The sequence below is a fragment of the Pan paniscus genome, chromosome 3, assembly GCF_029289425.2.
Source record: "Pan paniscus chromosome 3, NHGRI_mPanPan1-v2.0_pri, whole genome shotgun sequence".
In the NCBI taxonomy this organism is placed as follows: Eukaryota; Metazoa; Chordata; class Mammalia; order Primates; family Hominidae; genus Pan; species Pan paniscus.
In genome coordinates, this window is record NC_073252.2 from 21,123,202 (window position 1) to 21,139,004 (window position 15,803).

At 37.2% G+C, this 15,803-nt stretch overlaps 1 protein-coding gene across 6 annotated transcripts in view; it reads right to left on the reverse strand.

The window, feature by feature from the left end:
• KCNIP4 (potassium voltage-gated channel interacting protein 4) overlaps window positions 1–15,803 on the reverse strand; it is a 1,223,194-nt gene that overhangs the window by 145,446 nt on the left and 1,061,945 nt on the right. The window contains exon 2 of one of the 6 annotated variants that reach the window (XM_003826823.6): window positions 8,445–8,546. The exons of 4 other annotated variants lie outside the window; for them this stretch is intronic. In XM_003826823.6, coding sequence (XP_003826871.3) covers window positions 8,445–8,546 — 102 coding nt within the window. Of the gene's footprint in view, window positions 1–8,440; window positions 8,547–15,803 lie in introns of all 6 variants that reach the window. One more of the 6 variants, XM_055111250.2, reaches the window with a different exon arrangement.

Sequence of the window (15,803 nt, forward strand, 5' to 3'; positions counted from 1 at the left end):
TGAGGCCCAGAAGGGATAAGTAGCTTAACTAAAGTTTCTATAACTAGTTAGTCACAGAATGAGGATTTGAACCAAATAGGCTAATCCCAGAGTTATCACGTTCAACTTTTTAACTCTAGTATCTCTCTAGTTTTGCCTCTCACAGCATTCACAGCACTTTACTTGTATTCGTTGTATCTTAGATCTACGTATGTGTCTGTTTATTTCAGTACAATGTTAGTCTTCAGATGTAGTGATCTGAGTGTTCCCCTGTGCCTGGAACTATTGCTTTTCAAATAGTGCTCCATAAATGTCTGCCATATTGAAGTGAAATTCATTAAATTTGTCAACAGAAAACAGGTGTCCTGACACTCCTACCTCTAGCTTTCCTATACTAAAACCTGTGAATGATTTAATGACAACTTCTGGTAGATATATAATGGACCAGGAAAAAAACCCCGCAATTTTCCTTTTTTCACTAAGTATCAATGTGACTTTGGCCAAGCCACTTCATCTCTTTTTTTTTTTTTTAGTTTGGAAGATAGAGATTATAACCCTTGTGATCTGCCATTATCAAAGGGGTTTTATGAAAATGAAATATTCAAAAGAAAGAATTTTAAAACTTGTAAAAGCCCATACACGTGTAAGAAACAAATATTCTAATAGGTAAAACATATAGCCAATATCTGAACGATAGGGCCAATTGGTATTACAGCAGGGTTAAATGGAGTTTCTAATGTTTCCCATGTTCTGCCTTTCATGGACAGTGAAGTACCACAAAAGGAGGAAATCTGTGTTAGCTTTGAAACCTCCACCATTTGTCACAGCCAGAAATAATGCCGTCTCAATGGCTGCTGCAATGCTAGATCTGGAAAGAGACTTGGGCACAGTCTCTACTTCTTATTCGTGGATGGTGAAAGGCCCAGAGAGAAGGAAAAAAAAAAAACTCATTCAAGGGGCTACCACCATCTTCCTGCACAATATGTGCTGTGTATGATGGTCCCATGTTGAGCAGGTAAGTGGAAAAAGATCTAGTCATATTTTTTTGTAAAACTGACCAGAATGTTGAACGTAACTAGAGAATTGGTAAAGTACAGAGACTTTGCAGCTCCACTGCTGTGTTCAATCTCTTCCCCTACTCCCATGCCTCTTGCTGATGATGTGATTCAGGCAAATTAAATAATCCCTCATACCTCAGTTTCCTATTCTGTAAAATGGGTATAATCCTGTCCACCTTACAGAGTTATTTTTAGGATATAATGAGTTATACTGTGCAAGCCACTTAAAACTGTACCAGGCACATAGTAAGTGCTAAATGTTTGTTAAATAGATAAAAATAACATCTGAGGGTTTGAACATGACACTTTTAGGGCTTAAAATGAAATTGAATGAATCTTGCTTTCTATTAAGAAATATGTAAATATTAAATTTACATTTAACATGGCTTATGCCTCTGTTCTTCCACAGATTTTCCTGACTACATGCCTAGGTCAGAGCCTTTAGCTAAATTCACCAAGGAGTTAGCATGAGATTAATTAACTGTCAGAGGTTAAACATTAAAAAAAAAATCCTGGAGGTTACTGTTGTATTTTTAATGGGCAACATGTTGGCCATTCAAGTTGCTTTTTGCAAACAAATCCTCCAACAGCCAAATGCTGATGGTTTCTCTGCCAACGGAGCATCTAAAAATTTCTATGATCAATATGCTACCAGGAAAAACAAAACACACTGAAATGTTATGGTATATTTCATGCCAAAAACCTGAAACACAGTTAGGAAATTATGTTTTGCAGTTATGCAAGGCAATGTACTGATGGTGGTTTATTGATGAGTGGTCTAGTCTCACCATAACCTTGTCATATTCATGCTCCCATTTCTGCTCAAATCAAAAACAAAAACTCCTGGAATGAAGCTCTAATTTAGTGAATCAATTATTTTGATTGAATGAGGGCACTGAGATAGTGCTGGGTAGATGTTGTTATGAGTCAAATTTAGATAAAAATGTGAACACATACAAATATACAGATAATCAAGTGTTGAATGTTTTATCTTTTGTATTATTTCCTGACCATTATCTAGTAAGTGCCTTTTTGTCAAATAACGTCCATTGAATGAGTAAGGAAAATGACTACTTTATTCTTTGGTAAAAGAACTGGGGCATAGAGAGATAAAGTGAATTACTCAGAGTTATTCAATAAGGAGTTATAGCCAGAGACTTGACAGCATTTATTCTTTCTTTAAAAAAGTGTTTGTGCTTACATAAAGTATAGTAGCTAGGAATTTCTTGACATTAAGTCATCCATAAAGTAGCTAAATTCCTTAATCCTATAAATAGCTACTCAATATCAATGTACATTCACGAGCCAGCTGTCAGCCTCCAAGATGCCACGGAATTGGGAAGAAATCTTTTTTTTTTTTGTTCTGAGATGGAGTCTTGCTCTGTCGCCAGGCTGGAGTGCAGTGGCACGATCTCAGCTCACTGCAACCTCCACCTCCTGGAGTGGAGTTCAAGTGATTCTCCTGCCTCAGCCTTCCAAGTAGCTGGGACTACAGACGTGCCACCACGCCCAGCTAATTTTTTTGTATTTTTAGTAGAGACAGGGTTTCACCATGTTGGCCAGGCTGGTCTCCATCTCTTAACCTCGTGATCCACCCACCTCGGCCTCCCAAAGTGCTGGGATTACAGGCGTGAGCCACTGCGCCTGGCCCATGAAGAAATCTTATAAGAGGAGTGTGACTCTAAGTCTGACTGACTCTTAGTGTGACTGACTCTAGGAATTGTCGCTGATCCTGTAGATCACAACACCTGGCTCCTAAGATCTACAGACTCTGGAAAACATCTTCCATCATTTAGCCTTCTTCTTTCTAAATGCTACTATGGTTCTGGAAGGCTGACCTTTGTGGACAATATTATCTGGACTCCTTGCCCTTCTGGTTTCCCATTGGGTTTGGCCACGGGTGAAGAGGAAAAGGGAGAGGTTGTGGTACTTATCATCTGGGCTCGCTCTTTGGTGAGTTGACAATAGTTGCATTTCTTATCCAAGGACCAGAGCCCTTTTTTATTGTTACAGCTATAGCTATGGCTTTTTCCACCTTCTGGTAACCATCAACCTAGAAATCATAACTTTCGTTCTTGCTAACACTGAATGTTTCATAGCCTTATTGGCTCAATAAACCCTGTGCATACCTTTGCAAATTGTCTCTTCATTCAACTATCCCCTGTTGCCCTATTTAAATATGACTTTTTTTCCTTCCTGGACCCTGACTGATACTGAATCATAGAATTTCAGTGTTGGAAAGTACTGGATTTGGAGTTGAGTTTCTGATTTCAGATTTTTTTCAGAAGCTCTGTGATTTTGAGCAAATAATCTCCCTTGTCTAGTCTTCAGTTTCCTCATATGTAAAATAGCCTATATTCCTTATAGTAGGCTACTGTTATTACTACTATTGTTATAATATGCTGTAAATCACTTAAAATATGATGACTATTTCTTTAAAAACCATGTAGTCCAATTGGCTCTCCTGGGTGCCAACCCTATGAAATTTTCTTTTCCTCTCCTTGAATTTTTCCAGTAAGTTTTCTTCTATGGGTATGACAGTCTCAAATCTTGCAGTCAGACAGTAAGTGTATCTGTATCACTGGAGTAAGATTCTTTTGGGTATAAGTTTTTGTTTATTCAACTTCTCAGTTGTGGGATTCTGCTCAAATCATTATAACCTTTTCAGGCCACAGCTACCTCAATTGTGAATTGGGTAAAACCTATCCTCCTGCAGGCAAAAGGCCAGAGCTAATGTTTTCTCTCTCTCTCTCTCTCTCTTTTTTTTTTCCAATTTAAAGATTTACATTAGGAAAAACAGCTACTACTCTAGACCTATAAGAGCTCCCTCAATCAATATCAGAGGACATCAGTGGAGCTCAGCCTGCTAAAGCGATGAAGACAGCAGGCTATGGAGTCAGAATTCTAGCTCTGCCAACTGGGGCATTTGTTTTGTGTCTCTGTGCCTCAGTTTTTTTAGTCATTCTATGTACCTACCTCAGAAGGTGGTTGGGAACATCAACTGAGTTCATACTTGTCATTGATTCATGATCATGATATTTCCTATACTAAATACTTCGCATGGATTATTCCCATGACAATCCATTTTCTGATAATCGTAATCGTCTTTGTCTGTCTCCAATAAACCATGGCCCTTTCCTCCTTCTAGGACACTCTCTCCAGACCTTCACATTACTGGCTTTCCTTTTATTTTAAGGACTTAAAAGACATCTTGTCAATGAGGCTTTCTCTGAGCCAATCAAGATATGTCCCCTGCATATATTCCCTTTCCATCATATTACCACAGGTTTACTTCTGCTATAACACTTATCACTTCCAGGATTACATTTGTTTTCTTGTTTATTCTCTCTCTTCCTACACAAACTCCAGGAAGGTAGTAAACTGTGTTCCACTCTTCACTAGAAAGTGAGTGTCTAGTATCATGCCTGCCATATATGGTCTCTAAAAATATTGTGGAATGAATGACCAAATAACGAAATTAAGAGGTGGATAATTTATGTAAATAAGTTTACAGTAATAAACAGGCATTTTGTTTAGTATGAGGCACAACAGGAATTCAAACACATGCCAGGATGATGCTAAAACCCACAATGCCCCCCTTTGCCTCTTTCAATAGTTCTTGGAAGAGATCATAAAAGTCTGAGCTGGCTCAGAGCTGTAGCACAAGAGACAAAAAAAAGTGAAATTAAAAGATATTCAGAGAGAACACTGACCAGAGTTTAGTAGCCATTAAGATGGTGGGTGGGGGATCATTAAGCAGAGAGAAGATTCCGACTTCAGCAACTGGACAGCTCTTGATGCCAATGAATGATATAAGATGCTCAGAGTGAGTGCTACAGAGTGATGGTGATTAGGAGACTACATCTGGCTGTGCATTCATCCGCATCCTGGGATGGAGGTTCAAAGAGCTGCGGGCAATTGACTGCCTAGGGGATAGTGGGATGGGCCAAAAATGTGAACAAGACAATTCTTTGTTCACAGCCAAGGTACTGCTGACTCTATCCCTGTCTCATTTCTTACTCTGGTTGAGGCAATACTAGTGTCAGGTGGAAGACATTCTAAGGCCTAAATTAATTCTCATTAGATGATATCTATTACTCTTGCTCAACTACCAATCAGGTAGCTCGATGGGAGAAGGCCATTGGCTATGGCATAGATCTGTCACCTCCTGTCTTGAAGCCATGTGTGTTGCTTCCTGGTACATTTCCAAGACAATGGCGCTTTTTGATATTTGTCTGATAGACTTCTCAAACATCAAAGTCAAGATATGTGGTTTATTTAACACAGTAGTTTGGGACTTATAAGTTTTGCCTTTGACATTTCAAAAATGAGAAATACATTTAATTTTCAAACATTTAAGAATGTCTATGGTTCTTCATGCAGAAAATCTTTGTCATATGCTGCTTCTTTTAATGCTTTCGTTTGAGGCACAAACACCAGAACTAATAGTTTAAATCTGTATTTAACAAATGACTATAAAAGGTATATAATTTCGAAGTATTAAGAATATTATTCCTAAATAACAACAGAACTCAAGAAGAAATATGTATGCTTTGCTGAAAAACATTTGAAAAGCCAATTTGTGGAAAAATTTTCTAATATCAATTGGGAAGCTTGCATTCAGATAAATCAGTTCTTTTATCCAATAATTCAAAATTTAGGGGAAAGTAATTTTAAAAGCATAGATAGATTTATACACAAAGCCATTTATCATAGTCCTATTTATATTGAGAGTGGGAGGTAAAAAGAGGAAAACTCTAAATATCCAAAGGCAGAGAATGGGATCAAATACAATATACTAGAGTTATGCAATGTAGTATTATGCTTGCCATTAAAAATGATTTTATAAAAAGTTTTAATAGCAGGGCTGATATTTATGAAAGTATATCATGTAAATGAAATAATAAAAATTTGGTATTGATATAATTAGTACATATACATTGATGGGAAAAAAGATATTACTAGTTATTTGTAGTTACTTCATGGTAGCAGATTATGTGTGTGTGGCGTGCACGTGTGTGTGGGCTCTTATCTTTCTTTGCACTTTCCAGATTGACTGTCCTGAACATGAGAGACTTTTGCAAACATGATAAACCATTCACCTTTCCAACCCTGGAGGAGAAGGCGAAAAAGGAAGAGGAGAAGGCAGGAGTCTTATGGGGTCCACAAATCACGAGCTAAGTCTAGCGTAGGTTCAGTATCAGCCAGTACCATACAATCCCATTAGTATTTAAAGTGATTCTGATCATGTTTTTAGTATTTTCTATTTTTTTTCCTCTCAAACCATCCTTTTCCCTCACAGTTAGTTGAAAATTGCATTGCATCCTCTGTGAACATTTATTTGGGGGCATGTCTTTATCAGATGCTGGTGCAGAAGAGTGCTAACAAGAAATGACAATTTTCTACTTCTCTACGTGAATACAGAGATCCATTTGAAAGTTACATTTTACCTATCTACAGTGTACAAATGACTATATTTTCAGCAAATATCTGATAAATTGGCAATTTTGATTCCAACCTGAAAGGAGAAAAGCAATGACTCTAATAACCAACAATCTTTGACAAATAGTGGCAATAAAAGTGCCTGCAGCTTCAATATCATGTAGGATTAGGGCTCTGGCATTTTTCTAGATTATGGTCTTCCAGGTTGCTGATGATGTTATGTTTTGTGAGATGGTGTGCATGTGTGTGCAATGAAAGAAAAAAAATCAGAGCAATGTATCTAAACTATAATTTTAATTTTTGTATGTGCACTGGCTTAGTGCTAACGAAAGTTATTTAGTTCTGCCTCCTCTCCCCACAGAATATAATGTAAGCTCTAATAGAAGAGCTTTTTTTGTTTTGTTTTGTTTTGGTTTGGTTTTTAATCTGTTTTAGTCACTGCTCCATCTCCCAGCACAAGAAGCAGGCAGTGACATACAATAAATATTTGTTGAATGAATAAGCGAATTAATTAAATCTTATTATGATGATATATCACCTTTGGTCAGTGCCATTGAAACAAATTGCTATTCTATTCTGGGACTTTTCACTGAATGTATTATGTTGTTTGTGGTTCTTTCCATATTTTCTCATTTGTGTTGTGGAGACCCATGACATTTTAGTGCATTCATATTTTTAAATCACTAATTGAATCCATGAGTTCCTACAAAATGGTGTAGCAGTATAAAAAGCGAGTAGGTGGAGATGTGGGTTGTAGCCCCAATACTTAGGGAATTCCACCTAGATTTTGAATGTTGCATTTTCTCACTAGCAAAGAACACCACCTTCTCTGTCTGATTCTAAGAGTTGTTTGATGCTTGAAAAAAATTGTGTATAAAAGAAAGTTTGTACACAGAGAATATTTGTCAATGTATATTCTAAGTTATATAGCATCTTTATAAAATAAATTGAGGATTTCCCTTAGATATTCCTCTATTTTCTACTCTTTAAGAATGCCACAAAATAGAGAAAAAGAAGATGGAGAATGTGATGGTTAACCTCACTTGTCAAGTTCGGCAGGCTATAGTACACAGTGATTTAATCAAACCCTAATCTAAGTGTTGCTATGAAGGTATTTTGTCGATGTGCTTAACATCTATAATCAGTTGACATTAAGTTAAGCATAGATTACCCTGAATAATGTGGGCGGGCCTCATCTAATCAGTTGAGGCTTCCTGAAGAAGAAATCCTGCCTCAAGACTGTGACATCAAATCCTTCCTGAACTTCCAGCTGCCAGCATATTCTATGAATTTCAGACATGCCAGTCCCCATAATGGTGTGAGCCAATTCCTTCAAATAAGTCTCTTTACATATGTTTGCATATATGCATATGTACATGTGTGTATATGCATGTGTATGTAGGTATATGATATGTATATGCTTATGTGTATGCCCATGAATATGTATTGGTTCTGTTTTTCTAGAGAATCTTGACTGATACAGGGAAAGAATGAACAAAGAAGAAAAGTCACGTTTATTTAAATGACACTTTGTAATCTTTTTTCTAATCTAGTGATATTTCTGAATTTGGGCAGTGTCTAAATTATAGACCCAGTGGATGAGAGTCAAACAATGTACAAGGTCATATGTTAAAGTGTCCAGCTGCTCTGCTAACAAGGCAAGCAATAGGAATTCCTACAGTTACTTGAGTCCAGTCCCCATCCCTTACATCAAACAAAAATGTCCCAGTGTTTTGCAGGACAGGCTCCTGTCACTAAGACTGTGCTGTCAGTCTGCAAAATGGAAAATGACTCCTAATTGTCCAAATGTTCTCCTGGGTATTTAGGTAAACATGAGTACATCAATAGATTGCTTTTGTAGAATATATTGATTCTTTGTAGAAGCAGAGAACGGCAATGCATGCAGGCCTAAAGAAACGAAACAAGAGTTTCGGAGGAAAAAAAGAAACAAAAAAACAAACTTGCTTTGAATAGCAGGAGACGACGTTTTGGCAGCTGAGCAGGGCAAGAGCTTCATGAGCCGCTCTTTAATGCTGCGCTTGGTGCTGTTCTGAGCGTACAGGAAACCTAGAAGATACAGGATCAGTTCTGTTAATGCTGTCTGCAGAGAGAAAAGGGACGTGCTGTGGGGTTTATCAGAGAAGCCAGGCAGGAAGGATCAGGGACGCAGCCATCCACTCAGGCAATCACAGGCAGTGGGTTGGGACCCCCGAAAGGAAAAAAAAAGTTTGTTTTCTTCTTATTTAGTTTTGTTTTTATTTCTAAATGTTGTTTTGAAGATAATGACGAACAAGTGAAAGCAGAATCATAAAATATATCTATTGAATGGCAAAAGATTAAAAAAAGCCACCAAAAAAATCTGGTGGTTTTTTTTTTTGGCCCTTAGATCAGGGATAAAACAAGTATCACTAGAAGAGTTAACTGGATTGAAATTTCAATATTCAAACCAGCGCTAAGGGCCCACATGACAATTTTCTGCTATTGCTCCCCATCTTTGATTATAGCAGAGATAGATGCTTCACATAAATCATTCACACCACAATCACCTGTTAGTACCTTTGCCTTCCTGAAAATGAGAAAATAAATGTCCTTAATATGCAGCTTCATTAGCATATACTGACATGCCCAGAGATGTGACAATCTTTCCCATTTTTCACATGTGGACGCTAATGAATGGAACTTTTCAAACAGAGTAATACTGGAAGAAGCAAGACAAGCTTGTCAAACATTAACCCAGGAATAGACGGAGCAGTATGTGTGACAGCAGATACCTGGAGAGGACTCAAGAAAAATCAAAAGTGGCTGGACGGACGAGCTTGCAAACTGCTGAAACAACTTTTGATGTCAGGAGCCAACTGTCCAAGTCAGCATCAATTTACCCACCCTGAGGTCTCAGACACTTGGATGTCATGTTAATAGGTAACTAGCCTCCCCGGGATCAGCATGGAAGGTGTCAAATATAAAGCATCAGCGCAGAAACCAATTTAAATTGAGGTTCTACCATCTTTATAACAGGAATCTGGCAAATGTATCACTTGTTCCTTTTCTAATTCTTATCTTGGAATTATAAAAAAATTCCTGACCACAAGCCTACTGATTTAGTTTCCTAAATCATATGTTGCACCCACCAACAGTATCCACTGGCTAAAACTCTTATGTGTGTGTGTAGAGTGGGATGACAAAATGAAGTAGTAAATACACAAATTAAATAAGATCATTCCTCTGATTAAAAGTCCTCTAAAAGCTTCATGTTGTTTTTCTATTGAGGACGCCAAGTATGATCTGGCCCTGTCTGAGTCTCTGGCAGCATTTGCAGCCACTCTCTCTGCTTTCTGGGCCATCCACTATTGGCCACACTACCCTTCTTGCCTTTGGTAGAACTCACAAAGCAGGCCGTCCTCTGGCCTTGACACTTATGTGGTATGAAATGTCTCGTTCAACTGCTGGTTGAGGGTCTGGCATGTAACAGAAGGTCAATAAATGCCTGGCAAATGAGTAAATAAATTCACTTTGGATATCTAAAGAAGACTTGATTCATTTCCTAGATTAATATCTAAGTAAGCTTTTTAAAAATTTTACTTTAAGTTCTGGGATACATGTGAAGAACGTGCAGGTTTGTTACATAGGTATACATGTGCCCTGGTGGTTTGCTGCACCTATCAGCCCATCATCTAGGTTTTAAGCTCCGCATGTATGTGTAGAGTGGGGTGACAAAATGTTATAAATGTCCTTAATATTTCCCTCCCCTTGACCCCCACCCCCTGACAGACCCCCGTGTGTGATGTTCCCCTTCTTTTAAACTTGCAAAATAAATCTGGTTTACATAAAACACACCCTATATTTTGCTTCTGTTTTCCATTTCTGGAAGGTTGCAACGATCTAACTACCCTCTCCTTTGTAAACTCCTCCAGGACATGAGGGTCTTACTTTAGCTCCCTACACAGGCACTCTGCTCCTCCCCTTTATGCCATTTCAAACCTCCGTGCCAGGATATGTGCTGTTCCCTCAGTTTTGTCAGCTGTTCACCAACTCTCAACTTCTGTATCCCAGTGCAGCCTTTTTTTTTTTTTTTTTTTTTTTTTTCTTTTTTGAGACAGAGTCTCACTCTGTTGCCCAGGCTGGGGTGCAGTGGCGCGATCTCAGTTCACTGCAACCTCCAGGTTCAAGCAATTCTCTTGCCTCAGCCTCATGAGTAGCTGGGATTACAGGTGCATGCCACCATGCCTGGCTAATTTTTGTATTTTTAGTAGAGACAGGGCTTTGCCATCTTGGCCAGGCTGGTTTCAAACTCCTGACCTCAAGTGATCCACCCACCTTGGCCTGCCAAAGTGCCAGGATTACAGGCATGAGCTACTGCGCCCAGCCCCATGAGGCTTTTAAAACTCAGTTCAAACACACCTTCCTCTGGCCATCTTTCCCTCTTGTGTCTCCAACTTGCCTAAAAGAAGAAAGACCTCCTCCCTCCCCTGCTTCCCAAGCTAACTTTGGGAGAAATTTAGCTTATAGTTTAAATGATAATAGCCCTTCCCCAAAACTAAACTGCCTTTGTAAAGCTAATGAAAGATCACCAGGTTAGGAGGATGAGAGGAGTGTGAATTCTGCTAAGGTGTAGCCATAAGCTATTACCAGCCGTTACTCTCGAGGTCACGAGATTCATAACTTCCCCAATTACTCCTGCAGATAACATCACTACTGCAGAACCTAAGATGGGCTTTTTGAGATGTCTTTTCAGGTTTTTGCATTTCTGACAATGAATGGCTTCGCCCAGACCTGCCAACCAGTCCTGTGACCCTACCCAGAAGCCAACTCAGCATGAGGACCATTTTCCATATCCCTAGGATTGCACCCCAACCAATCAGCTATCAACTATCCTTGAAAAACCCTAGCCTCTGAATTTTCAAGGAGTCTTATTTGAGGAATAATAAAACTCCAGGTCTCTCGCTCAGCTAGCTCTGTATGAATTAAGCTCTTTATTGCAATCTCTCTGTCTTGATAAATCAGCTCTATCTGGGCAGCAGGCAAAATGAACCCATTGGACAGGTTACAGTATCTGCTTCAAAAAGTTAGGATCAGAGGAAATAATATATAAAGCACTTATCACAGTGACAGCCACATAATGCAGTCCAAACAAATATTAATCATTTTGTTTCACTTATTTGAGTATACCCTATTCCCTACTGTCTCAGGGCCTTTTCACATGCTGTTATCTGAATCTAAACTTCTGCTTTACTTTCTCTTCGTCTAGTTAATGCCTGTTCATCCTTGAGATTTCAGTTCAATAACTTTTTGAGGAAAACCTTATAGGGCAAACCAACTAGATTATGAACAGTTATTATAGATGCCCATAGTTTTCTATGTTTCTCCATAGCAAGTATAATTGAAACAATTCATGACACAATTACATATTTGACACATGTCTTCCCTACTGAAATGGAAGATGGAAGATGTCTACTTCTAGCCTTTACAGAATAAATGTTACTGGATATGCTATACCACTGTAAGGAACCATATAACTGGACAAGCTACATGAGGGAACTCTTTCCAAGAATTGAACAATAAACAACATAGAACTGTGATGCTTGAGAGAAGAAAAATCCCAGAGGTGTGCTTCACAAATGCCCTGGCTCGCCCCTGCCTGGTGACATGTTCCTTCCATAGTTCAGGGAGGTAGAGCTCATAGTCACTGAGCTGAAGTGGCAGAGATTAGAGTTCCAGGCTCCTGAAGTGGCTTGAATTTGTAGGCCAGGGTGAAGAGAGAATTGATGTATGCATGTGTATTCTGCAGGTAGCTGGTGGGTGGGAAATTTGTGTGAAATTAAATGTGGGTTATTGACTAAGGGCTGGGATATGCACGATCAGGGTAAGGCTTTCCAATGCTTAGGAGGCAGGGCTGAGAATGGAATGAAATAACACAAGCCACACAGAGCTGGAATGCTGCAAGGTGTTAGAGTTCTAGCCCTGCCACCCTTCCAAAGAAGCCTTCACTGAGCACCTCTGGCGTTGCCCTGAAAACTCAGAAAAACCACTTTGGGAGTAAGAATAATTTCCTAGAGTAAGGGCCATAGTGTATCACTGAGGTAATAGCCAAAGTTGACTGATCCTAACAAAGAATAGACCTAAAGCTAGAAAGATCAAAAAGAGCTGCTGAACTGTGGAATGCTTCTAAACAATATTCAATATATTTTAAAAGAAGGCAACATGACCCAAACTCCTTACAATGTATCCTAATAACATCTTTTGTACTATAAAAAAATTACTAGACATGTGAGAAAGCAGAACAAATGTGACCCATAATCAAGAAAAAAGAGAAGTCAATAAAAACAGACATTAGGTAGCACGGATGTTGGAATTTGTAAGAAATGACGTTAAAGACAGTCATAATAAGTAAAAAAATAAAAAAGTTCAGAAGAGAAATTAAACTACAAAAGGGAACTAAATGAAAATTCTAGAAATAAAAAGAAACTTCTAAAAGGAAAACTTCATTAGATGGACTTAACAGCAGACTGAGAACAACTGAAGAAAGGATTATGAGCTTGAATAGAGATGAAAAGGAAGAAATCTGAATAATAGAAAAAGATTTAAAAATAAAGAGAGCTTTACTCATCTGTGCATCATATCAAAAAGTCCAACATAGGTATAATTAAAGAACATAATGAGAGGTGAGATAAAATTTTGAAGCAATAATGACCAAAATATTCCACATATGTTTTAAAACACAAGTGAAATCTGTTGAACCAAAAGAAGAAAACTTAAAGTATAATAAATAAATAAATAAATAAATAAATAAATAAATAAAACAAAGAAGAATCACACATAGCTGTAGGCAAAATGCTGAAAATCAAAAATGAAAAAAGGCTTTAAAATGAAAAGAGAAGAAAAGGACCCGTACATACAAGGGTCAAATAATGTAAGAATAATTTTTCATCAAGAACAGCAGAAACACCAGAAAACAATGGAAGAGAATCCTTAAAGTTCTCAGGGGAATACAGAGACTATCAACCCAGAATTTTACCTATGTTTTTGAGAATGAAGTTGAAATAAAGATATTTTTAGATAAAATAAACCTGGGATAATTCATAGCTAAAAGCCTTGCATTCCAAGAAATGCTAAAGGAATGTCCTCAGGCTGAGGTTAAATGGCATAATACGGAAACTTGACTCTACAGGTAGAAATAGAGAGCACAGGAAATTGAAAATATGTGAATATATATATTATCCTGTTTTCCTTTCCTACTTTCTTTGTTTAAAACAGCAAAAAAGTATTGTAGAGTTTATTACATTTGTAGATGTAAAATTTCCGACAATAATAACATGAAAGTTGGGGGAGGGTCAATGGAATTTTAATGTATGATGCTTACATTTTACATGAAGTGGTACCATATGAACTCAAAATAGTCTATAATAAATGAAGGAGACATACTGAAATCTCTAGATACAAGGGAAGCAGTAAAAAATAATATAAGAAGGTATAGTCAAAACTCCAATAGAGGAATTAAAATGAAATATATAAAATATTTAATTAATTTAAAAGAAAGCCAGGGAAGAGGAATAGAGGGACAAAAAATAGAAGGGATGAGTAGAAAATACATAAGATAGTAAATGTATACCCCACCATATAATTAAATCAGACAGTGTATTTTTTTATTCATTACTGAATTCCCAGTATGTTGCACAGTGCTTAATATATAAAATGTTCAATCACTATCTACTGAAAGTATGAAATCAGACTATATATCTTTTATGATTGTCTCAGTATGTGCAGATTTGCTACTTGTAATTAGCAGATGCATTTAGAATGTACATCTATGCTTCCTCACGGTGTGTGAAGCGATCCCTAAATAGATAGCTGTGTATGAAGGCACTCTCTTAAGGATGATACCGACAGAATGAGGAGGTGGGACTGAATTCCCCAGCCAATCACACTAAAAGAAAGTTGATGGTGAAGGTGAATCAATCTCCAAACTGCCTTAGTATGTAGGACATTTACCCTCACAGAGACTAAACACTCTTTGTTTTTATGAATTTATTAAGTTAATATGTATTGCCACCTACAATGGACAGATTCATATCTTAAATTAATTGGCTACATAAACCACTGAGCCTAATGAGAGCATTCAAAATTAAGTCAAAATAATCCTAGTTTACCTCAAAATCCTTGTCTTTCTCCAAATTAAGTGCCTGGCCAGCTGTCATAAATTACATATTCCTCTTGGTTTTTTTAAAGGTTACATGTTCAAGAGAGTGAAAATAAGATGTTCTGTCCAAAGGCTACCATGCCTGGTTTGTAAATGAACCTGTTAAATGCTGTATTTGCTCCCACAGCTTACTACAGAATGTTACTTAATACAATATCATACTTATTACAATTTTTACTATAGGAGTGTAACAGGTAAAATTAATCTCTATTTTAGTGGGCCCATGTTTAGTCTCTCACCATCCTTTAAATTGCTGTGAATTTTTTTGTCATGACTTGAAAGGAAGGATAGAGAAAAATTTTAGAGATATCTGGGTTTTTTTCCATTCCAGAACTTGTGAGGATAATCATATTTGCTTCATATTTATAGTCATGAACTCCTAAGCTGGCAGCTACAACCAAGAACCAAAAAATGGTGCATTCTGCTTCTTGTAATTCATCTCTGCTAGTAAATTATAAGAAGCAGGGAAAATATTTTATTTGGATGGTTTCTATAAACAAGGGACTATAATTCTTGTACATTATTTTTCATCTTTGCTATTTCTTTGAGCAGTCTAATGTGTCACATAATTATCTAAGGTATTTGTTTTCTATAAGAATTGTTTCACAAGTATTCTTGTTATCAGAGTAGTTGTATTATATTTCAAAATGTAAGATGATTTTTAAAAGCCTGAGTACTGACCTAAGATGCAACTGTATGAACTCTACTCTGGAGGGTGGGGAGGGTGTCAGTGGAAGTCGTAAGACTTTTATTTTTTTGTGCCATCAAATACAGGTAAAAATAATTGTGCAATTCTGCTTTTTAAATAGGAACTATTGGCCTGCTTGGCCCTAAATGGAAGGGCTGATATTTTAAGTTGATTATTTTATTGTAAATTAATCCAACCTAATTCTTTTTAATTTGGTTGAATGTTTTTCTTATTAAATGATGTTTAAAAAATAAAAACTGGAAGTTCAAAAAAAAAAAAAAATTAAGTCAACTCCCATACCTCTGCATCTAGAAGTCAAACCAAACTGCTAGTATACTAACATAACACTTTAAAGACCGTAAAACAAAGCAATACAAAAAGAGATGAAAAATTAATTACTTTTCATCTCATAAATATTTGTCCAAAAAGCATTCTTTATAAT